The 25,127-nt window shown below is 39.6% G+C and overlaps 1 protein-coding gene across 1 annotated transcript in view; it reads right to left on the reverse strand.

Annotated features, from left to right (window-relative positions):
* The window catches only part of FBN2 (fibrillin 2), a 2,449,070-nt gene that overhangs the window by 113,353 nt on the left and 2,310,590 nt on the right, over nt 1–25,127 (reverse strand). Inside the window, exon 61 of the mRNA XM_044060803.1 lies at nt 20,825–20,953. Within this exon, the coding sequence (XP_043916738.1) occupies nt 20,825–20,953 (129 nt within the window). The remainder of the gene's footprint in view (nt 1–20,824; nt 20,954–25,127) is intronic.

Raw genomic sequence — 25,127 nt, forward strand, 5'->3', positions numbered from 1 at the left:
GTTGGTAAGCTTCTGAGAGGTGCCAAAGTCTGCTCTCCAATTTTTCCCTTAGATCTGCTAGTTCTCTCCTCTCCTGTACTTTTACTAGCTTAATAATCTAGCACTTTACTATAGCAGACTTCTTGTAGCAATTATTGTAGCACACAAAAGTGCTACCAGCACTAAACGTTCTACAAGGAAACAGCTCCAGTACTTATTATTAATGCCCACCCCTCCAAGCATGTCTAAAGGTCAGTTCCCTGCACTTTCTCCTGTTAACCTGGTGAAGTTGGGCATCCTGAGGCAATGTAGCAACTGCCTCATGTACACCGACGAATCTCTCCTCTTACCTCCCAACACTCAGACTTGAGAGAGATGCACTTATATATCCAAACTGGAAGCCACGCACTCTCCAGCTAAGACCAGAATAGCTGGTCAAGAGGAGAAGGTCAACACTTGCACCACACCACATGGAACCCATAGCCCTCTAGAACACACACCAGCACATCCTTCACATAAAATCACAAACCACACCCACTTTCGCGGAGGCTACCCAAACAGCAGAGACCTCCAAGGCAGAAATGCACTTGACCACCACAACACAATACTAATCATGAGACACATAACTCTCCTAAACAGTGTGCCACTCAACCAAAGCCCCTAAGGCAAAACAGCATGGTCAGCACACTAGTCATAGGTGACTTCATAGTGAGGCACACTGATGTCCCACTCACTAGGCTGAATAAGGGGAACATAACAGTCAGCTGTCTGTCAGGTGCTAGGATCCACCATATAATGCACGCACTCAAGTCCCTCAACAACAGGTACAAATATGATTCTGACATTGTACATGTAGGTGTGAATGATGTGAGACGTACCTCCCTGGACTACATGAAAAGAGACATGGAGGAGCTCTTGGATTATGTAGCCCAGGCGGGTATGACTCTAGCCCTGAGCAGCATCCTACCATCACCCCGAATGATACCACAGTACAAGCAGAAAATTACTGATTTCAACAATTGGTTAGGTTTCTGGTGTCATTCTAAGGGGATCCATTATCTGTCTGCCTGGGATGACATGATTGACAGACCTCGATACTTTGCCAGAGATAGCCTGCATCTGTCACCCTGGGCTTCCGGATACTGGCCAAGGTTCTTGCCACCCTATAGTGCCTTTTTAGGTGGTGTTCCAAAGACAAAATTACCACCATAACAGCTACAAATGAATGCAATCTGAGGGTCATGCTGCTCAATGATAGAAGTCTAAATCTCAAAATACACTCACTTGAAGCACTCCTTAAAATGGTGAACATCGACATTTGTGCTGTAACAGAGACCTGGTTCAAGGCAGCAGAAAGTACCCCTGCACTATCAGGCTATAACTCATTCCACACCTTTTGACCCCAGAACATGGGCCGAAGCTCCAAAGTTGGTGGTGTTTCCATACTCATAAAGGATGAGCACATCTCCAGACTGGTAGCCCAACATAACGCATCTGAGATACTTCAGGTGCAGCTAACATTGGGTAAGACAGCAATTCAGGTCGTAGCCTGTTATAGGTCACCAACCATGCCCCAAGACACTCACTTTATGTTCTGAAGCACCCTAGAGAATATTAGGGTCCAACCTAACACACTCATACTGGGCGACTTCAACTACCCCTCCATTAACTGGGAAAGCTACTCATGCACCAATACACTTTCTCAATGTTTCCTGGAATTCATTAATTCCAATGCCCTGGGCCATCTCGTTCTTACACCAACTAGAGGTAGCAACATCCGTGACCTGGTCATTACTAACATGGGTGACCATTGCTTTACACCAATAGTCACCTCCTCCCTGGTTAGATCCGACCACAAACTAATCAGCTTGGAAATCCACATCCCTCCCATCCCCACCCCCCACAAAGCTAACCACTATGAAAAACTTCTCCAAAGCTAACTTTGGGCTCCTAAGAACAGAGGTGGCTAACGTCACGGCACCCATTGCAAATGGAGAATAGTTGCATGACCGCCGAATCATACACCAGTGCTCTGTACGAACACATACACAAATGCATGGATCTTACCATTCCCAATTAGAACCAAGACACTCTCCTCCAAAAAAAGGAAGCCAATCTGGTGGTCCCCTGTCATAAACAAACTCTAAAACAGAAGGAGGAAACTGATGCGGAATAAAGTGAAGTCCCAAGACTGGAAAAACTCCTTATCAGCCTCAACAAAAAGTTGAAATCCCTCATCAAATTCTCTAAAGCTAGCTATGAAAACATAATTGCAGCAGATAGTAAAGAAAACCACAAGGCCTTCTACAGTTATGTAAAGAACCTCCACGGCAATACCCAGATTTGCTCTGAGCTACTGCACAATAGTACCTCCTATACCAAGCCAACAAATATTGCTACTATACTGGCCGACAGATTCAGTGCCAACTTTACCCCTCTCCACCCCCCAAAGGACCAATCACAATACTGGTAAATTGCCAGGCACCCAGTATTACTGCTGCAGAGGTTAAAACAGCACTGTCCAAGGCCAAGAATACAGCTTCTGTGGGACCTGACAATATCCCTGGCTGTGTTCTACATGAACTACAGAGTGAACTGGCACCTCACCTGCGTGCCCTGTTCAATCACAGCCTCACCTCAAGCTTTGTCCCTACCAAACAGCGCACTGCTATAGTCATCCCTCTCCACAAAGGAGGAGCAACTACAGACCCTGAGAGCTATCGCCCCATTTGCCTGTTAAGTCTGATATGCAAAGCTATGGAACACATCATCATGGACCTAATAAACTAGGATATAGGGAATCTCCAAACTCTGGATCCCACACAGTCTGGTTTTGTGAAGGGTAGATCATGCCTGCTCAATTTGGTTGATTTCTTTGAGTCAGTCACCAGAGCTGTGGATGAAGGCAAGGTGGTTCATACAGCCTACTTTGATCTGGCCAAGGCCTTGGATACCATTTCCTACTCAGGAATCATAGAAAAACTCACTAAGCTAGGCATCAACCCCTATATCATAAGGTATGTTGCAAACTGGCTCACAGATAGAATCCACAGTGCAAAAGTAGCTGACTCCAAGTCAGACTGCTGTCCAGTCACGAGTGGAGTCCCACAGGGGATCGGTCCTGGGTCCTCTTCTGTTTGGTATCTACTTCTCAGAAGTCCAGTCCAACACAAAGGGACTCTGGCTGACAAAGTTCACAGATGATTACAAGTTGGGAGCCATTATTAAGGTATACTTTCATACTGTCGTAACTGACAATATCAATCGCGCATTTGGGCGAACCAAATGCGTGAATTTCAAACTTCGACATTTTCAGAAGTTTGAAAATTAGCAAATTGAACAGCTGATTCGCTGATTTTCTAACTGAAATGTTGAAGACACATCGTAACCCCCCATGTGGGGGGGGGGGTGCCCCCCACACTTCCCCTACTTTAATATAATAACTCTGAGATTGCCCATTGCACATTCGGACTATTTTTTTCCGAGGTTTTGCCACTTTGAAAACCTCCTTTCAAACAAAGCGGATTCCCACGAGTGCATAACGCACTTTTAAAGATAAACCTTATTAACTCCCCAAGTGATGTTGACATCCTACAGAAAGGCCTCACGGAGACCAGCGACTGGTGTCAGAACCATGGCCTTAGGCTCAATGCCAAAAAATATGTCATCATCCCCTTTGGGAAAAACCCATTTCCCATGAACTACTACATCGATGGTAGTCCACTTAACACAGAAGGCATCATAAGAGATCTGGGAACACAGGTTGACAGCAACCTCTCTTTTGACCACCACACTGCCACTGTGGTCAGAAAGTCCTTCTATGTGGCATATCTCATTACTAAGGGTTTTGCATCCAGGAAGAAAGAGGTCATTGTCTCCTCTACTCTTCCCTCATTAGGCCAATCATCGAGTACAATGCCCCATTTGGCATATACCTCACTAGACATCTGCAACAACTGGAGAGGTCAAAAGTACCTCACAAAGAAGATCCTTGGCCTTAAACACTTGCCCTATATGGACAGACTCAAAAAACTCCAACTATTCTCTGTCTCATATCACCTACTTAGAGGCAATTTCTGCTTGACTTACAAAGCCATGTCTGACCCAGCTCTGTTAGAAATGCTACAGCTAAAGAAATCCCAATTCCTCCACATCACATGCTCCAGAGACCTCAATCTCATTACCCCAATCAACAGAATGTGCTGGAGGAAAAGGTTCATAACCCAGAGACTGCCCATGCTATGGAATAGACTTCCCATACATGTCAAGCAGAGCATCTCACTGGCCCTCTTCAAGAGAAATCATGATGAGTGGATGGGAAATAGAAAATTCACCCCATGGATCACTCCAGTAGGTCTACTAGACAGAGGATCTGGAAACTAAGGTCAGGAGGCACAATGCCAGGGTAATCCTATGGGCTAGGCTTGTAAAGGCTCCAGGGCCATTAGCCGAGTACACACCTATGAACCTATGTATAGAAACTAACAGACATTAACACACACACACACACACACACACACACACACACACACACACACACACACACACACACACACACACACACATGCACTCATTAATAAACAATCCTGGCCAGAGTTGTCCATGCTCACTGGCACACTCAACCATTCCCCCCATGTGCATCACTATGCACACACACACACATACACACATACACACACACACACACACACACACACACACACACACACACACACACACACACACACACACACACACACACACACACACACTCTCTCTCTCTCTCTCTCAGTTCCCTACCTAAACTCTCTCGTGCATTCACACAGGCAGACAAACACACTTACACATTCCTCAATCTTTATTCATACTCCTGCAGACATGCACAAACACATTCACACACACATGCACAGTAATTCTCCACTCCCACAATGTTAACTGAACTTACCTGCACAACAACTGCTTCCATAGGAGTAAATGAGTGGCTACTATCTTTTGACACTGTTTATTTGCTGTTTATGCAGCTAAGTAAGCATCTGAGTCATTCAGCAGAGTAAATGAGAAACTGATGGCATTTCTGAAGGATTGCACATGGTTAATCTGCATTAGATGCTCCCCCGCAGTCTGAATCCCAGAGACAGACTTGTTGAGCATTAGGAATAGTGAATACCTTCTTCCTTATAACATGTTATAACATTCACAGCTGTACAGATGCAATTAGAGCAGAATATGCATTTATTTTGTGGGATTTCAATAACAATGAGCCAAATATGTATTAAAGCAATATGTGACAGAGACATGCACTATGCAGATGTTACTGTATTTACAGTAGCTGTGTGAAACATTGGCCCAAAGGGTTCCGCAGAGTAAGCTAATAACTGTGCAGTGTACACCCTTACCTGTTATTGTACTAATCTGTGTTTTTATATACATGAAGTTTAAATTAAATAGTTTAAGTAACAATGTTATTTATTTACTATTGTTTTTTGATGTAAATCAGTCCTTCCACCAAAGGTTACACTTCTTTGAGATAATAAAAATACATTTTTGTTTGAATTTTCAATATAACTGCTGCAGTACTTATGAACTTGTCTTAATAAATGGCAAATGTCAGAACCTACTAAATTTATGAAATTTTGAAACTTTTGTAAAATGTTTTTTTTCCAAAAAATGTTCAATATACAACACAATATTTCTGTATAAACATAATGTTCAACTGGCCACACATTTCCACTCTGCAATTAAGTCTGACCATGACTCCAACTAGCTAAAAATACCATTCAAGTTGGAAAGGATAACATCTGTATCTGACCACAGCTTACCTTCCTGTACCATCTGCCACAATCAAATTTCATTCATTACTTAAACTATTCAACAAGCACATTCTGAAAAGCAAAAGCACAATAATCATAGTGGACCTCAACCTGAACCTGCTCAACCTTCCAGCTCTATACAAATGAACCTTTACCAGATCTTGGACTTATGCAGCACCAGTAGGACCTGCAAGAACCAACTTCAAATTGATCCATCATTCCCTGATAAAGCTACTAATCACTAATATCCACAACATCATCAACAACATTAACATCCTTTCCTCATCTCTAAGACACCACTTTCCTGTTACCTTTTCTGTCAACTCATCTACATTGAAACTACTACCCGGTAAAATAGCCTTTTATTTAAAAACAACATATGTCAAGACAGGGAATTTGCAACTCCATAACACAGCAAAAAAACATCAGTGAGATGTCACATAACTCTCATTATCAGAGCAAAGCAAAAATCCCCAAAATCCAATTTAAAGCAATTTTGAAAATAGAAAAAACTCATCACAGGCTGGCACACTAACCTTCACAATCTCATTACAAACATCAAACTTACAAATCAGGGAATGCCCTTCATACTTACAAAACAGGGGCCGCCCTTCAAGCTTACAAATCAGGGGCTGCCCTCTTATGTGAAGAACTAGTGTCTCTGTTTTCCAGCTGACCTCAGTCTTTTATCTATCCCCTCCCAACCATGTGCATCCAAGCCACTCTGTAGTCAGTCCCCCTTCACACCCATCATTTATTAATCCCTTCAGTTTTCAGCAGGTAAAAAATAAAGGCATTGAGCATCTGCAAAGAACATCTACTTACACCCCCTCCATCATATTTTCAGTCTTTCCATATCCCAAAACTTTCTGCCCATAGCCTGGAAAGAGGCTATAATCATAACACTTCCCAACATTTAAAATCCCACAGGAGCATCAGAGTTTAGACTATATCAATGCTATTTGTAAGTGACTTAAAAACTAACCTTGAGCTGTTTACTGAGGTATATGTGCCAATGTCCATCCTAAAACAAACATGGATTCTGAACAGTCAGAACTATAATGAGAGCAATTTACACCTTAACAGAAGGCAGATTTCTAAAGATGAACAAAGGAAAACTAACAGGTTTCATCTTTATTGCTTTCACTAAAGCATTTGATATAGTCAACCATAACCTACTTTCTTAAAAGTCTTTTTAAAACAGGCATAAATGAAAAAGTCATGAGTGAGCTCATAAAAATTCCTAACCAACACAACACAAAACTGCAAATCTGGATAAAGCCTCCCCTGTCCAACTCTGCACCTGTCATAAAATATCATCAATAACCTCTGCTCTGACATTCTCTCATTAAAAATACATCCCTGTGCAAAAAACATAGCTGTCTGTAGATTAGACACCTTTCCAAGCACAATTAAACATTTCTACCATCAACTGATCTAAACATAAAAAAAATATTAAATATTTAGAACTTTTCAAAAACTGTCAAAAGCTCTATGAATTTGTCAAATGTCTCTCAAACACAGTGGTCCTCTTGAAACTGTAAATACAATCTGCTACCTTGGCCTCTGGCTAAACCCATGGTTTAACCTCTGCTACCACACTGCAATGATCAAAACAAAATGAACACATTGTTCTTCATAGCCTGGAATATATCTTACCTCCTATGCCTAGTAGGCAAGGCCAGAGCAGTTAAAGGAGTAGTAATGGCCTAGCTCAAATATGGGCTCTCCATAATTACATCATCATCTCAAAAAAAGAAACTCGTTATAGGTTACAGCAGATTCATAACACTGTCGTCAAGATATGGGCGCTACTGTCATCTCTTAGCAAAAGTGGCTCCTAATGCAGCAGTCTAGGGAACAGGCTAATGCTAATTAGACATATTACTGGGATCACACCTCTACAGATTCAGTAGACAGGGCTCATTTAACCACTTTGCCATTCACTTGAAAATGCCAACACAACCTTTCCTCACATCCCATAAACCAAGCTTTTAAACACAGACAGTGGCTTCACTGTCTTGAAAATTCAAGACGGTTAACTCCTGCAATATCTTTAGGAAAGAATTAAAGCAACAGATTCAGAAAACAGCTACCTTTAAATGTTTTATCAACAGCCCGCCACACTGATCCCCCATCATCTTTTAACACCATCCATTAACTTATTGCTAATACTACTTACATCTTAAAAGCCCAGGGGTTCCTTTAACACACCCACCACTCCTACCATGGTAATCTTTTCTCATCCTGCTCCCCAATATGTTCTCTCTTTTATCTCATCTTCCAATCATCATTCTTTAGTTACATATTCAAGGCCTGTATTTACTTTTCACAGATCTTGCAGTTGCAAGAGCACAGGTATCATAATTTCTTCCATACTATATGTAATATCCAACTGCCACCTTTGTCTACACCCACACACACGCACACACACACACACACACACACACACACACACACACACACATATATATATATATATATATATATATAGATATAAAATACACACACACATACATATATACATATATATATATATATATATATTTATAGACATATCTATATATATATATATATATATATATATATATATATATATATATATATATATATATATATATATATATATATATATATATATATATAGATCTAGGACATTTGCTTGAGTGAGCAAACGACCGAAATCCAAATGGCCGGGCATACTTACGTGAAAGTGCTTTTCACCGAAGAAGCACTTTTGCGTAAGTATGCCTGTTGCCGAGGCTGTACTACGGTGCAGGTAAGGGAAATTTCCCTTTTCCCCACTGTAGTGTGGTCTCGGAGGTAGAATATTAAAGTAAGGGGTGTGTGGGTGGCTGGCTCAATGTAAATGTAGTGTTTTTTTTTTTTTTTTGTAGCATGCTTTAATGAAAGCGCTTTTTAGATAAAAGCGCTTTTGTTAAAGTGTGTTCAGTTATTATGGATTTGGATGTTTGCTCACTCAAGCAAACATCCTAGATCCATATATATATATATATATATATATATATATATATATATAGTTGTTGCTGTACATATTGTCCAAGCAGTAAGAGTATTTCTAAGATGCATCCTATTTTGTTATTTTCTTTTTTCTACTCACACTATTAATATTGTACAATTAAAGCCTTTTCTGGTATTTTTTTACGCAGCTGGTGGTCCTGGTTTGAGTCAGTGTTTGACCCTGGTATATAAATATAAATAAAGAAAGAAATTCTCATTTTTGGTGCTACCAGATAAAACTATGACATTGTCATTCCACCACTTTATCAGAAATTGATTTTACAGTTGCATTGTAATGATTTTTATTGCTGGTGTTTGAAATCACATTTCATGACAGAATGTTGCAATAACAATGCAATCATTCCAATGGTACTGTCTTATAAATGACACTTTGGAAGGACTGGAGAGACAGCAAAATGGTTTAAGACTATGAGCTGCTAATAAGTTTTATCTTGCAGTCTTGAGTTCAATTGTGTCAGTCATTTGTATGTTATGTGACTCTTCTTTTGGCTTTTCCCGGTTAGGGATCACCACAGCGGATCACCTGTCTGCTCATGACTGGCAGTGGAATTTTACGATATCGAGTTGCCAGCCCGGTGCCCAACCTTCCATGAAAGGCGCACACATGCACTCATGCCTAGGCCAATTTAGAGTGTCCAATCTACCTACAGCATGTCTTTGGGATGTGGGAGGAAACTAGAGCACCTGGAGGAAACCCACGCGACCACAGGGAGGACATGCAGACTCCGCAGAGAAGGCACCCCAGCCGAGGATCGAACTGGAAAACCTCTTCCTGTGAGGCATGTATGTTATGTGACTCTACTGAAGTCTATTTTTTTTCCAACAAACATCTTTATTAAATTTTCATACATGACATCTGCAATTTATCAAACAGTGTTCCTCGGTTGATACTGAAAACTGTAATATTAAAAATTTATAAAGCTTTAAAAGCAAACTTCCAGCTTTGTCAATTAGCTATAACTATGCACTAAACTTTCAGAAAACTAAACTCAGGGATATCAAGTCATATTCTGTCAAATGATCAACAATGCTTTTAAGATACCTAAAGAACAATGAAGTAAATCTTTATTAAGGTTAATTTTCATTCCCAAGATTATTGCAACAAATACTTTTAGCTTTCTAAGTTGCATTTTCAGTGCTAACAAACTTTAGGTAAAAAACCCACACAGGGGTAAAGCATACATCCTTTCATATGCAGCTGACATGTTTAAAGTGACTTTTTGGTGTGCATCTCCAAGCAACTGCTTTCCTACCATTTATTATAACAAATTATTGTGACTTCTTGGTTTACGTTTCTCTTTATTCCCTAAAAGTGAAAGCATGGAATATTCCTCATGGAATGTCTGCCAGAGAAATCAGCTATCAAGAATGTTGCTACTTCACATTCTACTAAATGATAATTAAAAGGCTTGTGACAGTGTGTGGCTCTACTGCATAACTTTCAAGGAAACAAGAGACGTATTCTGGGATTCAGAAAGAGTTACAGAATTGTGGAAGCCTTAACTCCCAAGGGTTTCTAGATTATAGTAAGCTTTTCTGCTTCAGAGAATGATCTCCTGTTATGATTATCCCTTTCTGATTCAGAGACTGATCTCCTGTTATGATTATCCTTTTCTGATTCAGAGACCGATCTCCTGTTATGACTATCCTTTTCTGATTCAGAGACTGATCTCCTGTTATGACTATCCTTTTCTGATTCAGAGACTGATCTCCTGTTATGATCATCCTCTGGTGATAACCATTGCGCAGTCAGCTGTCTCACTAAGGAAGCTTTATGCTAATGCAGCAATCCAGGGGAGTGGCAAATGCTAATTAACCATGTGCTCACCCTCAGAAATGGTTGTCATTCTAGCCTAACTCAGCAAAGTGAATCATGCCACTGAGTTTTATTTTGTTCTTGTAAGAGGAAAAAGTGAATGTCATCAAGATGGCACTCACCCACTCACTACTATGGGAATAGCCATGGCACTGGTAAGTATAGTGGCACCCAGAAGTATAGTGAGGGTGGGGCAAAGGGGAAGCTATTCCAGGCACAGTGTTAGTAAGCATAAGTAGCAATTCTGATACTACTCACTGAAGAACTTTACTTCATTGCATCATGTGTGGTATACTTTGTAGCATGCCACATGCCACAACATAGCATGCAGCTTGTTACAGCAATCTTTTAAATCTGAAAGAAGACCTTGTTTTTGCTCTTCAACTCAATTTATTGCTCAATCCTTAAGAGAGGTGAAGAGCACCAGATTAGTGAGAATGGAACTTTTTTTACTTCTCCATGTAAAGTTGGGGGGAGGCACTGGGCACTAGAAGAGCCAGCAATGGCCCTGGGAATGCCGTGTATGTGTATGTGCAAGTAAATGTGCATGCATGCCTGTAGGGACATGAACATAGCTGAATGTGTATCTGCATGTATGGGTATGTGTATGTGTAAGTAAGTGCACATGCATGCCTGTAGGGATTTTTAATGTAGCTTAATGCATGTCTGCATGTGTGTGTATGTGCAAGTAAGTGTGCATACATGCATGCCTGTAGGGATATGAATGTAGCTGAATGTATGTCTGCATGTATGTGTAAGTAAGCGTGCATGCATGCCTGTAGTGATATGAATGTAGCTAAATGTGTGCCTGCATGTATGTGTATGTGTAAGTATGTGTGCATTAATGCCGGTAGGGATTTTTATGTAGCTGAATCTATGTCTGCATGTATTTGTATGTGCATGTAAGTGTGCAGGCATGCCTGTAGGGATATGGACTTAAATCAAGTAGCTGAATGTGTGTGTGTGTGTGTGTGTGTGTGTGTGTGTGTGTGTGTGTGTGTGTGTGTGTGTGTGTGTGTGTGTCTGTGAAGGAGGATGCCTATACTATCTTGAAACATGACAGTGTTTGATTCATAGCCATAGTAATGAGACGCTAATGAAGTGTTTCTCTGTGCGGCTTTACCATGCCTCTGAACTGAAGATTCCATCAAGCTAACTGGCCAGTCCACACTGGCCAATTATGGTGGCCAGAGAGAGTCTTTTTGAATCCTAGGACTTGTCGTTAAAGACAAGATAGTGCCAGGAGAAAGTTTTTTCATTGCTAGCAAGCAGTTGAAATAAAAGCTATAAATGATACCTAATTTTCTACTGTGCTTGTAACTATGATGAGAATCTGATAATCACAGATACAGTACCCAGTCATGTTGCTATATTTGTTATGTTCAGTTTTAATGCTGTTGTGAAGACTTTCATTAAGAGAAAAGCAGAAGCCATGTTAATGATGCAGTCAGTATTTGCTACAGGTGTACCGTTTCCTGTGCACAAAACATATTTTATGCACATCTAGGTATTCTGTAATATGATGCATGTTCTTCCTGCCCATTTTATAACATCTGTTAGAAACATTTATGTTTATTTGGATGTCTATTTCCAAACTAATTAGACTTGTGGCATATTTTCCTTAGTTGGATGTTTTAATGCAGTCATACATTCTTTCGCTGATTACCAACTTAATCCAGTACATTACAGAGGAGCTGAAGCCTACCTTGACAGTCAGTGGGCACAAAGCATAGAAATGCATCCTGAATGTAGCACTTGCCCATGGCAGAAAGCATACACATACACACACACACACACACACACACACACAAACACACACACACACACACACACACACACACACACACACACACACACACACACACTGACTCTCAATCTCTTATAACACATATAAACAATTTTGGTGGTGACCAAGTCATTTGTGACATACCCTTTCAGATGTAGGAGCATACCGGAACATCCAACATAAATCTATGCAGGTAGAGGAAGGACATACAGACTCCACAGAAAAGGTACCCCAGTCGAGAAATAAACTGGGGGAATGAAGTTCTGTGATACTGCAATGATAACCTCAGTACTGCTGTTACCTAACGCAGATATTTTAAATTAATTTTAGGAAATATTTGCTTTAACCATATAAAATAAAAGGCAGTGATTATTTCCCTACTTTCTGTGTTACATGATGCCAGGGGAGGGGCAAAGGGGGCAAGCACCGGAGCAAAATACCAGGCAGTGCAATCTTCATTACTGGCATTTAGTTTCTGAATGCAGATAATGATTTCATTCAGGGCAGAAATTCTCAGCACTCCTTGCTAGCTGTAGCAAGCAACTTGTACTTCCAGTACTTTTTTTCCTTGCTTGGATTTTAAGTACACTAGTACCCAGTTTTTGGACCTCAAGTTAAAGTTGAGGGGGGCACCTGATAATTGAGCTGCCCAGGGCATGAGTAAGGCTAGCTGTACCTCTGTCAGCGTGGCTCTCTTTATACTTATTTAGATCTTCTTATTTGTTACATTGATACATTATTCTTCTTTGTTAAGGATATCAGTGCCAGCTTGAAAGACTTTTTAAACTATATATAATAAAAATCAATGCTTAGTTACCTGTTTTAATTGGTACAACATGGCTGTCTACATAATTGTTTTTATTGGCTTATTTGTTAGTTTGATACATTATTCTTCTATGTTAAAACCACTTTGTCAGGGGCTCAACAGGTAATTTATCTTTCCTGCTATAAGTTTAGCAGACTCAAGGATCCTTCCACACCAAGCACTTACATTTTATGTCCAATGCTGCCACTGCAATATAGTATAAGGGGGTGCGGCACTCCTGACTGTAAACTCCTTTAGATGAGATGTTAAACTGAATCCCATATGCCTGAGTTGAAGATAGCTCAGGTGGATGAAAAAGTTAACATGGCATTTATAGAAAAAATACTGCAGTTTTAGTAATTAGATCAAACTTCACAAATAATGTAAAAGCAAATATCTCCAAAACATAGAAAACAAATTACAATAAAAAGTAAAACATAAAAAGCAAGCAAAAAGATAATACAGGAAAAAAGAATTAAACCAAATGAATAAATACATAAATAAATAAATAAATAAATAAATGAACTACCCCCAATTGACAGTATTCACAGTTTTCTCCATTTATCCTTACTTTTTAATACAGCCATTTCAACACATGTTCTACCCTACTTTAAAAGACCATTCTTTATTGCATAGTACTTGCCCACATTTTCCACCCCAGATGTGCCACACACACACGGAATTATTATCCCATCCAATTGCTTTACATAATCATTATTAAAATTGGAATAATATACATGATTGCATTTTCTAAGGATATGTTTCAAGGCCTCATTACCAGTTTTATTTGCAAAAAGGTCCTGAACACCTTTGATTCTTTTGCACTGGAAAAATAAATGGTCTATAGATTCCTCTTTATCATAGCCCAGAAAAGTACACAACCTCTTCTTCTTAACATTATATTTCATAGTAGCTTTTACCACTATTCAATTATAACACAATCTCCAAAAAAAGAAATTTGATAGGCCTCAGGACTAGCTGAAGTTTCCATCTTTGTGTAAGAGCTGCAAAATATTGACCATCTAATAGTTTCTGACTCCATAGGACATAACATCATATCAAAATGTCTTAATGTCATATTCTGCTGTTATCCCAGTGTTACCTTACTAAGACTTTCCACAGCTGTATATCCCTACTTTATTCACACTCCCTAGAGTACTTGGGCCTCCATTTTAAATTAGAATCTGACAATTATCACACTAAAAAGGTATAGTGTCTGTTCAGCAGTTTACTGAACAATACTGTGCTTACCATGACTACACAACCATTTCAGCAGATGCAAAGATCTCTTGTCTGCACTCCTTTTCATCCCACGCTTTCAGTTTTGCATTCCAGATTGCTACCATTTGCTGAAGTTCATGCTCAGATTCTGACACATTGTCTGCATACAGCAGCTCTGTTGATCTGTACACTCTGGCCTGTTTGCATATGTGGGTTGTCAATAATATGAAGATAACTAGGCTTAGAGATGAGCCCTGAGGCACACAGGCTCCCAATTAGAACCCCTCTGTAAGTCTAAACACTGTTTGTACTTGTGCTATTGGATCTTTGCACATTGCCTGCATTACTTCTAACAATGTTTCCAGAACTTCAAACCATCAAAGGACTGCTCGGATCATCTTTCTTGTGAGCTTGTCATGGTTTCCTCCATGTCTAGGAATGCTTAATTAGACTATTTTATCAATTCAATTTTCTTCCCCACTATCTTCCACACTACATATAGATTTGTATATATGGTAAGAAATAGGTAGAAGGTACCTCATCAGAGTATGAAGATGACCAATGGTGCCCCACAAGGCTGAGTGCTGAGATCACATTTGTTCAGCATTTACTCTACTGATTTCTAGAATATGAACAAAGACCTCTGTCTAACCAAGTTTGATTTGTCAAATCCCCATCTGATGCCCAAGCCCTTCAGAAAGAGCTTACACTAATGGTGTACTAAAATGGGCTCAAATTAAATGCTAAAGAGTGCAACATTAACAGATTTGTTAGATGACCCCATACACACATACAGTATTGACAATATCCCACTCCAAAATGAGAATGTTGTATGAGGCCTTGGAACGCAGGTCGATAATTTACTTTCATTTAATCATCATGGAATGACAGTGATCAGAAAGTCCTTCTACTTAGCACAATTAGTTACCATGGAAAGATCACCCAGATCTAAGGAGGTCACTGTTTCTTATATTTAGCACTGTTAGACCAATTATCGAATACAGTGTCTTCTTTGGTATTTACCTCACTAGACATATCAAACTACTAGAATGACCCCAGAGGTTCCTAACAGAGGAATCAACTGGTTTAAAAACCTTAGGCTACCAGAAAAGACTGTAAACACTAATCCTTTATTCAGTATCTTATAGACTACAGAGTGGAGATGTATGCCTTGGCTTCCATGGCATTAGGGACTTGTGGTCCTGGAACTCTTGTGTCTCCACAAATCAAACACTCCCTCAAATACCAACACCAAGAATTTAAATCATCACCAGCAGATAAATAAAACTTGGTTTTATTTCCAAATGGGAGCTGGATTACTGGATGGGAATTTATAAATTCACCCCTTCCTTTACTGGTCTATTCCTCCTCCAAAAAAACAGGTATGGTCTAAGGGTAAATGCTAGCAAGGTATAAACTGTTGTAAGACTTAGTCATCTTGTATTTCCTATGATCCTAAGATCAGTCTTACTACAGACATTGGACTGATTGTACTGCATCCTGATCTGAATCAGAACTGCTCATCTCCCATCTTATTTTCTACTACTCTGCTTATAAATGTATCAATAAATCTCTCCAGAACTTTTATGCACTGTGAGAGGAGTTTGATGCCTCTATACCTCTTGCATTTGTAAACAACCCCTTTGTAATTGTAAACTGGCACTAGAATGCTGCAGTAATCAGGGATAAGAGTGTCTCTCTCTATGGTGATGGGTACCCACAGGAGACATTTTTGCCCTAATGCACCCAACATCTTGATCATAAAGCCTACTCTAACCACTGTTTGCAGTTGATTGTGGCCACCAGTGGCTTATGCTACTGGGAAGACTTTGCAGTTTCTGATTTGACCCCAGTGTTCTTTTCTTACTAGGGGAAAGTCTACCTGATCTGTATGGTGGCTACTCTTCTATGTGATCTTCTGACTATCTCTCTTGGGGAACCATTGACAGAAGGCACGCTGGCCTGCCCTTCATTATTCAAGATGCTCCAACAGTGTGGACCCAGGCAATTTTCATTTCCTGTTCTTTCTGTCACAATATGAACATTCAGATCACCCATTATCAAAACCAAAAAATATGTCCGAGTGTAACAGGAGGTCCTTGAAATGTCTGAATTCCTTGTTTTCCTCATTACCACCCCCCTGCCGTAGAGCAAATGTTTACATAAGGAACCCTACTCCATTTTTACACTGAAGGAGTGTGTCACTCATTCTGATGACCTCTCTCTCTTATGAGTCTCCCTTTTCTATGATTCCCACTCCATTTCTAATATATCCTTGTCCTGAGTAGTAGCTCTCTGTATCTCATGTCAAAAGACATCAGTGCATTACACTGCCCTTCCACTTGTTCTCCTGGATACTGAGAATATCCAGTCTCTTCCTTACAATCATATCATCCACTTACAAACTAAACAAGAACAAACTCATCACAGTTTCTGTACCTGTCCCTGACCTGTCTGCCTTCCCATGATTCCTCCCACCTCCTTAATAGTTGAAGTGCCATTATGGCACCTGTCTAGTATGGCCTGGTGCTAGTGCACCCCCCCAACCCTCCATAACAGTAATGCTGTAGGTTTCATTACAGCACTTACTATAAAGATTAATCTCTGGTGCCTAGTGTCCCCCCACCCTGCAGTGATATCAGTGCCATTAAACTAGGTTCCTTCAATGAACCTATACTCACTGTAGCAAATTTTAGTTTACCTTAGGAAAAACAATATCCTTGATTTATTACTATATTACCCTGGTATAACAGTCCCATATGTTATCCTTGCCCACCAGTAGCATAGCTAGGCTGGTGCAAGAGAGACAACTGCCCTAGGCACAAAGTGTCAGGGAGGGGCACAATCAGCTGATTTTCATCTCTCTTTAATGCAATGCCAGATTTTAAAAGCTGGTATTGCATTTGCAGTCAAACCTAAGCACTGTAGTTCAGTGTGTGTGTGTGTGTGTGTGTGTGTGTGTGGTCTAAACTGTTTACATTGTAGCAAGCAGTTTGCTTACAGTTTAAAAGTAAAAAAAATATATATATTTTTCACCTAAAACCTGAGCAGAGTAGTGCTCTGTGCAGACCTGTTTGCTACAGTTTAAAAAGAGGATTTTTTTTGTTAATGTAAAACACGAGTATTGTAGCATTCTGTGCAGGCAGGGTATAAAATGTAGTAACTGTTTTGCTACATTTGTAGTAAGAAGTTTGCTACAGTTTAAAAAGAAGAATATTTTTTTTTTTAATGAAAACATGACTGATGTAGTGCTCCATGCAGGTAGGGTGTGTGTGTGTGTGTGTGTGTGTGTGTGTGTGTGTGTGTGTGTGTGTGTGTGTGTGTGTGTGTGTGTGTGTGTGTGTGTGTGTCTGTGTTGGGGGGGATTTGTTGTACCTATGGCCACCTGGTTGGTTTGCCAGTAGAAGAAACATGTGTGTATGTTGTTTTTTTTTTTTTTTTTTTTGAAGAGCTGGGTGGATTAGGTCTAACTGCAGTAAAGCAATCACTTAAAATATAGTGACTGGCTTATTACCATTTGTTTTGTTCTTCACTCAATTCTTCACTTGAAGAATTGCGGGGATGGGGAGCTGGTTCAAAGTAGAGGCCCAGAGTGCTGGTTGAACCAGCTACACACTTTCTGGCTGCCTTTTGGGACTTCTGATCATATTTATGTTAAGTGGAGTTCCTTTTGCCTAGAAAAGAAATACACATTCTTATAAGTTCAACAAGATTGTAGAGCATCTATGAAACTATATTATGAGACCAGGTCAAATGGAAATGGGGAATAGGATTTCAACCATTAGATACTGAACAGACCCATAAAGAAACTTTGAAAAAAAAAAGGACAGTCTTATTTCGTAACATGTTGTTTTTAAAATATGTTAATGGAAAGTATGTATCAACTTAGTGACATAGGTCTGTCAACTAATTATGGTTGAAAGAGAAATATCACAGGATAGTTTACATTAAATTCAACACAGACTAAGAAATGCAGGTATATAGTTACAACTTTATGCCACAGATTCTTAAGCATTAATGATTTAATTTCAATAAACATTTTTTAAGAATAAAGACAGCCAAGCTGTAATATTTTTAAATATTTTTTTCTTTTGCTTTCCCATTATACTTATTAATATATGTTTTAGCATGTTTTTTTTTTTTATTTTTGTAGTAATGTTGCTTGGGTTTGTTGGTCTTAATCGTGTGCAATGTAATTAGGCATAGCATTAGCATTTTGCCTGTAATTAGGTTAGTTTGGTCATTTGTTTTGTGTGCATGATTTACATTTGTAGGTAGATTGTGTTTGAAGAAGTTTGAAGATTAATATGACAAAAGAGCTTAACTCTTTAAATGCATTTTGTGTCCAGAACTTTAATTTGATGTAATTTATTTATTTTTATTTTTTTAAATATATATAAAACAATGACAACACAACACAGCACACTGCACTTTACTAAACAAATGCCAAAAGTGAAAATAATAATTACACTCTTAATATAAAGTTAAATAAGAACCATAGCAAATAGTCTTAAAAAAACAACTAAAACTAATAATGATAAATTTCCTCATGTTCTGTAGTATTTGTTTTGTTTATCTCACATTACTATATAAAATGGTGCAGCAGTTAACGTTGTTGCCTTACAGCAAGAGGTTCTCTGGTTTGATTCTCGGCTGGGGTGCCTTCTGTGTGGAGTTTGCATGTTCTCCCTGCATTCGCGTGGGTTTCCTCTGGGTACTCCGGTTTCCTCCCACATTCTAAAGACATGCGTTTGGTGCATTTCTCCCTGGGCCTCCGTTGAAAATAGGTTCTGTAGAACCTAGTTGGACTTTCCTGGTCAACAAATGTTAAATAAATAAAAAGACAATACAAAAAAAGGAAAAGGAAAGAATATCCTTTAAAATATTTCATGCTGATAATGGTGGAAAATGAGGTACTGTTAATAATCACCTACCCATGGCCATATTAAATAGCCTAGCGTTGCTCCCACAATGTGCCAATTTGTGATTCAGGGATATGTTAGCTACAACAAGGTGTAACCTCATTATTGGCTAATTTGCATGTCTCTGAATTGCATTTACTGCTGGATTGTGGATCTGCACATCACTACAGCAAGGTGCTGCTTGTGAAGGCAGTGGCATCCACTGCTATAGTCCTTCTCATAAAACTCAAGGACACTAAACAAGAACAAACTCATCATAGTTTCTGTACCTGTCCCTGACCTGTCTGCCTTCCCATGATTCCTCCCACCTCCTTAATAGTTGAAGTGCCATTATGGCACCTGTCTAGTATGGCCTGGTGCTAGTGCACCCCCCCAACCCTCCATAACAGTAATGCTGTAGGTTTCATTACAGCACTTACTATAAAGATTAATCTCTGGTGCCTAGTGTCCCCCCACCCTGCAGTGATATCAGTGCCATTAAGGTATTTTGGTATATAGTATCCCTGGTGTCTAGAGGTTTCTCCCAACCTACAATCTGATCATCTAACCTCATTCCTAGATCCCCATACTGATGTCAGTGTCATTAAGACACTTAAGTTTAATGTAACGCTGGTGACTCTGGTTTCTCCCCATTCCCCAATCCCAGTACTGATGCCAGTGTTGTGAAGGCATTTAAGTTTAATGTATTCTTAGTGTCTATTGGCCCCTCCCCCCAGTCCATGCACCGCAGTCATGGCTGGTAGATGAACATTGCCTTTTACTGTGTTTATTACTGGGATCTGATGGGAGCAACAGTGCTGATCTACATGTCCAGTCTTTTTCTTGAATATCTCACTATATAAATGCCTTCCTGGAGGCGGTTCCTCAGGTGAGAGAAAGCTCATGGCTAATTAGCATATGCTTCTTCAAAGAATAAACCCAAAAAGCAGGCAAACAAGGAAAAATCGCACAAATAAACCAAAGAATGAACCTGGATGCCACTGTTCAGCGAAACAATGTTTCGCTGAACAGTGGCATCCAGGTTCATTCTTTGGTTTACTTTTCCCAAGAATGCTTAATTAGCATTCACCATGTCCACAGGGTCAGTGCTATGCAGTACTTTAAGTCTTCATGCTACAGCAGTGTGCAACACCATGTTAGGGTAGTTGCTGAATGAGGAAAATGTACTGCGGTGTATACACATTGTAGTACTTTAATGAATCCCAGCCCTAGTGTCTCTGCTTTGCTTTTTTTACTATTGACTGTGCTATAGTGTCCACGGTACAATTGTGTAGTCATTGTAAGATATTTTTTTGTATTAGTAAAGATACAACTATTTTCACTTCTTGCCCTCTTGAATATTCTCTCCTTACTAAGAATTTAACATTTTTGCACAGTTTAAGAAACCTGAGACATGCATTGGGGGAATGCAATACCAGTTTTCTGTATTTTTCCTTGACTTTTTGTGGAAGTTAAAGGACTTACCTTCACAATTCAAGCCTGTGCCATCCAAAGAGAACCCCCTCTGACATTCACAGCTAAAACTACCAGGAGAGTTTTGACAGATCCCTTTGGAACCACACAGGGATGTCTGAGAAGCACATTCATTATTATCTGAAAAACAAAATTAAATAACAAATAATTCAACTTGTCAAACATTAAATAAAATGTCTTATCTGTTTCATAACATTTTTAAAATCTTGGTACAGATTGGGATTCATTAAAGCACAAACTATAACATACTTTAGTTTGTGTTACGTGATCTTGCTTTACCATGGCACAATGGACCTGAATTCATACAGTAAGCTGCCCATACAATACATAAATAATGACTAGTTCCAGCTGGTGTAGCAGAAACCTACACAACATGTTTCATATCACCACAGAAATGAAAACATGGAACAAAGCACACGTTTCTTTTTTGGGATTGACCCACTCCACTTTAATTCATTGTTCACAAGTAATGAAATGTAAATATCTAGGTTGCTCCCCTTATTAAAAGATAAGTAATATGTTTGTGTCCTGGGCTCCTTACTTTTCTCCTTGAGATAATAAGATTTCTGCCCCTCCTCCCACCTCCTGTGTATTTGCACTATGTTAACTGCTCATGTCTGGGGTTGTATCTATCCTTTCCTTCTCCTGTGCACCAGTTTTAATTTTTAACTGCTTCTGTCCAGAGCTGCAGGCTTCCCTCTCAGCTCATGTGCACTTGCTAACTACAAATATCTTAGGATATAGAGCTGCATTCCTCCCTCACTTCTCCTAAAATAATATATAAATACATGAATGTTTAAGGTAGCCTCACTCCAATGTGTCACAATCATACTGTGCAGCTATTCCAGTGTTTATGTTTGGGGCAGCCCCCCTCCAGGCCCATTTAAACATTATTCTAATGTTTATGTCTTAGGTATCCCACTTCCCCCCCTCCATTCTAAAAATAATTACCCTACATGCATCATCCAGAGTAGCTAGCCACTTCATGCCATGATCCCAACCTACATGGAATGTGATGTCCCTTTGTTAAGAGTAGCTCCCCTGTTTGAGGTGTCCCATTTCCCAACCCCTTTACACACGTAAGGCTCATTGCCTATGGGGACAACACTTTCAATGTTAATACAGAATAACTGGCACACTGCAGCTTAACATGATATACTAAAGTGATTCGAACAGATCATTTACATTATATATACATGTGTAGGCTGAGAAAGCAGTCACGTAGATATAATATGGCAATTGAGAGGCACACAAGAGCAGTAACACATAGGTGCACCCCCACTTATAGGATCATAGGATCATGAGACCATAGGAGGTTACTAGGCTAATGGCTCAGAGTCCCTTACAAGGCTAGCCAAGTTGTTTTCCTCTTTTTATGGTGCTAGTAGTAGACTTGACTCAACACCTACTGCCCCTGTCTAGAAGGGATGCAGGTAGAACCCCAGGGCTGAATTTGCAATTCCCTGTCCAGTTATTCAGATTACGCTTGAAGAGGGTCAGTGAATGGCTCTGTTTTATGAGGATTGGAAGCTTATTCCAGAGTAGGGGAAGCCTCTGGGAGATGAATCTGTCTCTCCAGCAGGTCCTGGTAATATCACTTCTCATGTTGAGGTCTCTAGAGTAGGTGCAGCAAATGCCATTTGTCCTGCTAATGTGTAGCAATTCCATCAGTGCAGCGTCTGCGGATGCCTTATAGGCTAGGCAGAAGTTGCCCCTGAGTAGTCTGTAGAATAGCGAGTATAATGACAAGGATTTTAGTCATTTGGAATAGGATAGGTGTTGGACACCTTGAATTTTCTTTGTAAGATACCTCGGAGGTCTCGCCAGTTGTTGGAGGTGTCTGGTGAGGTAAATACCAAAGGGTGCATTGCACTGTATAATTGGTCTAATAAGGGAGAAGTACAGGGTGGCTATAACCTCTTTTTTTCTAGAGTTAATGCCCTTATTGATGTGATGGGCTATGTAAATGGCTTTTCTGACCACTGTGGAAACATGCTGGTTGAAGGAGAAGTTGCTGTCAACCTGTGTGCCCAGATCTTTTACCACCGATTGGGTGCTTAAGTTGTTGTTGTCAATGTGATACTTGGCAGGGATGTCTCCTTTTCTGAAGGGGATGAAGATGCACTTTTTAGCATTTAGCTTGAGCCCATGGCTCTGGCACAAGTCGTTGGTTTCAGTAAGACCTTCCTGAATGGTTGTGGTGTCACTAGGGGATTCAATGATAACTCCCAGTTTGCAGTCATCTGCAAACTTTGTTAGCCATATGCCTTTTGTTTTAGCATGTACTTCTGGAAAGTAAATTCCCAAACAATAGGGGCCCCAGCACTGAGCCCTGCGGTACTCCACTGGTTACTGGTCTGGAGCTGGATTGAGAGTCCCCTATTTTATCTGTGTGTGTTCAATTTGTGAGCCAGTTAGCAACCCACCTGACTATATACTGATTTATGTTCAGTTGGGTAAGTGTATCTATTATGCCTGAATGGAGAATGGTGTCAAAGACCTTAGCCAGGTCTATTGTAAACAGGAAAGAAGGGTATGCATTCTACTAAAGGAAAGGGTGACATGGAAGTATAGTCACAGGAGATCACCGTATGTTAAAATGTTATTAGCGCACTGCTGTGTAAGTCTATTATGTAGTACTGTGAGTTAGATGGATAGGAGTTTTTTCTGTATCCTTTTTTCTTCTGTGATTGTGAACTACCACCTCACCTTCAACTGGTCTCAAGCCCATTTGATCCCCCATCACTTGATATCCCCAACATGGTGGTGAAAGCCAATGAGAGGTGCCATTATGCAGCTAGCCATGAAGGTTCTTTGTGTCTTTGCCTGCACATAATAATGGTGTTTCTAATTTAGAGCCTAACCACACCCCTTGTAGCAGATGTCAGCACTTGTATCACTGCAGAAACCTACTATACCTCCTTCTGCATGTATGTGTGGGTGTTTGCTTCCACACATATGCTAATGAAGGCTATGACTACTAGCAAGGTAGTGCCGAGCTCACATCCCTGCTCTTGGCCATTTGGATGCCTTGCATACTTTCACTTATGTGGTGGTGATTCACAAACTAGAATTATCACTCCTTTCTCCAGGAGGCTTAAGCCTGTGTCTGTCACTGTCTCCCATCCTTCCACTGACTCTTTCAGTGCCTAATCTGCCATTTAGACTTGGGTCACCTGGGCTGTATTTAGAGCTTTATTTTCTGTAAAATACAGAGCTGTACAAATACTGATGGGAATTTCATATAGTGTATTCAAGCACGATGCACTTTTACATTACTGAGCGAAGCAACTGCTCCTTATTCCAATTGTAATAATTATCTTGCAACATTATTTCTTGTTTTCTGAAATACTAGAATGCCTATACTTTTTAACAAATGCTGAAATAAAAAGAAAACAAAATACAGATGTCACATACTCTCACTGCAAAGTACTGTACTTCTAAGTATTTTACTGCACAGAAATAATGTGGAGTCGTGTATTTTAACCAGCATATAGGACTGAAGATCTCTGGCAGCATGTTGAAACAGGAACTAACAAACACTGTTAACTCAGTAAGGACTGAAAATCACTTCCAATTAAATACATTTAACAAAATGCTTTATGCAAAAATAATGGACTGGTAAAGTTTATGTTTATAATGAGAAAAAAGGTATACACAGACACACACACATATATATCTATCTCTCTCTCTCTCTATATATATATATATGTGTGTGTGTGTGTGTGTGTGTGTGTGTGTGTGTGTGTGTGTGTATATATATATATATATATATATATATATATATAAAATTGGAGCTATATTACACATAATAAAACCAAGGAGCAATACTTATGTTGAAAATCCAGTGTTATAATATTATAGTCTAGAATGGAATAGAGGGTGGGTTCCATTTTGTGACACATTTTCCTTTCAGATGTGCATTCTAATGGAAATAAAAGAAGTACACATTTGTATACTGCAATCATTACCTTCTTTACAAAAAAATGAAGCAAAGTTTTGGAAAGTACTCTGACTAACCTGACTTCAAGAAGTGCTTGTAAGAAAATTACGACTGCTGTCACAAAGTCTAATAAACAGCATTAGTTTCTAAACTGAATCTCAGCATCTGTCAAATGGCCAAATAACCCATCTTCTTAGCTAGATAGAAAACAAATGCTAAATAATTAAATGAGGGCCGCTTTCTACTCTCTGAAAGCCAGGAGTATGTCAAGTGGGTCAAGGATCATATTTATTTCAGAAAGAAAGAAAGAAAAAAAGAAAGGTAATACTTTGAGGCAAAATTCATGTTACA

The sequence above is a fragment of the Protopterus annectens genome, chromosome 2.part0 (assembly GCF_019279795.1).
Source record: "Protopterus annectens isolate FY-2018-M chromosome 2.part0, PAN1.0, whole genome shotgun sequence".
Lineage (NCBI taxonomy): Eukaryota > Metazoa > Chordata > Ceratodontiformes > Protopteridae > Protopterus > Protopterus annectens.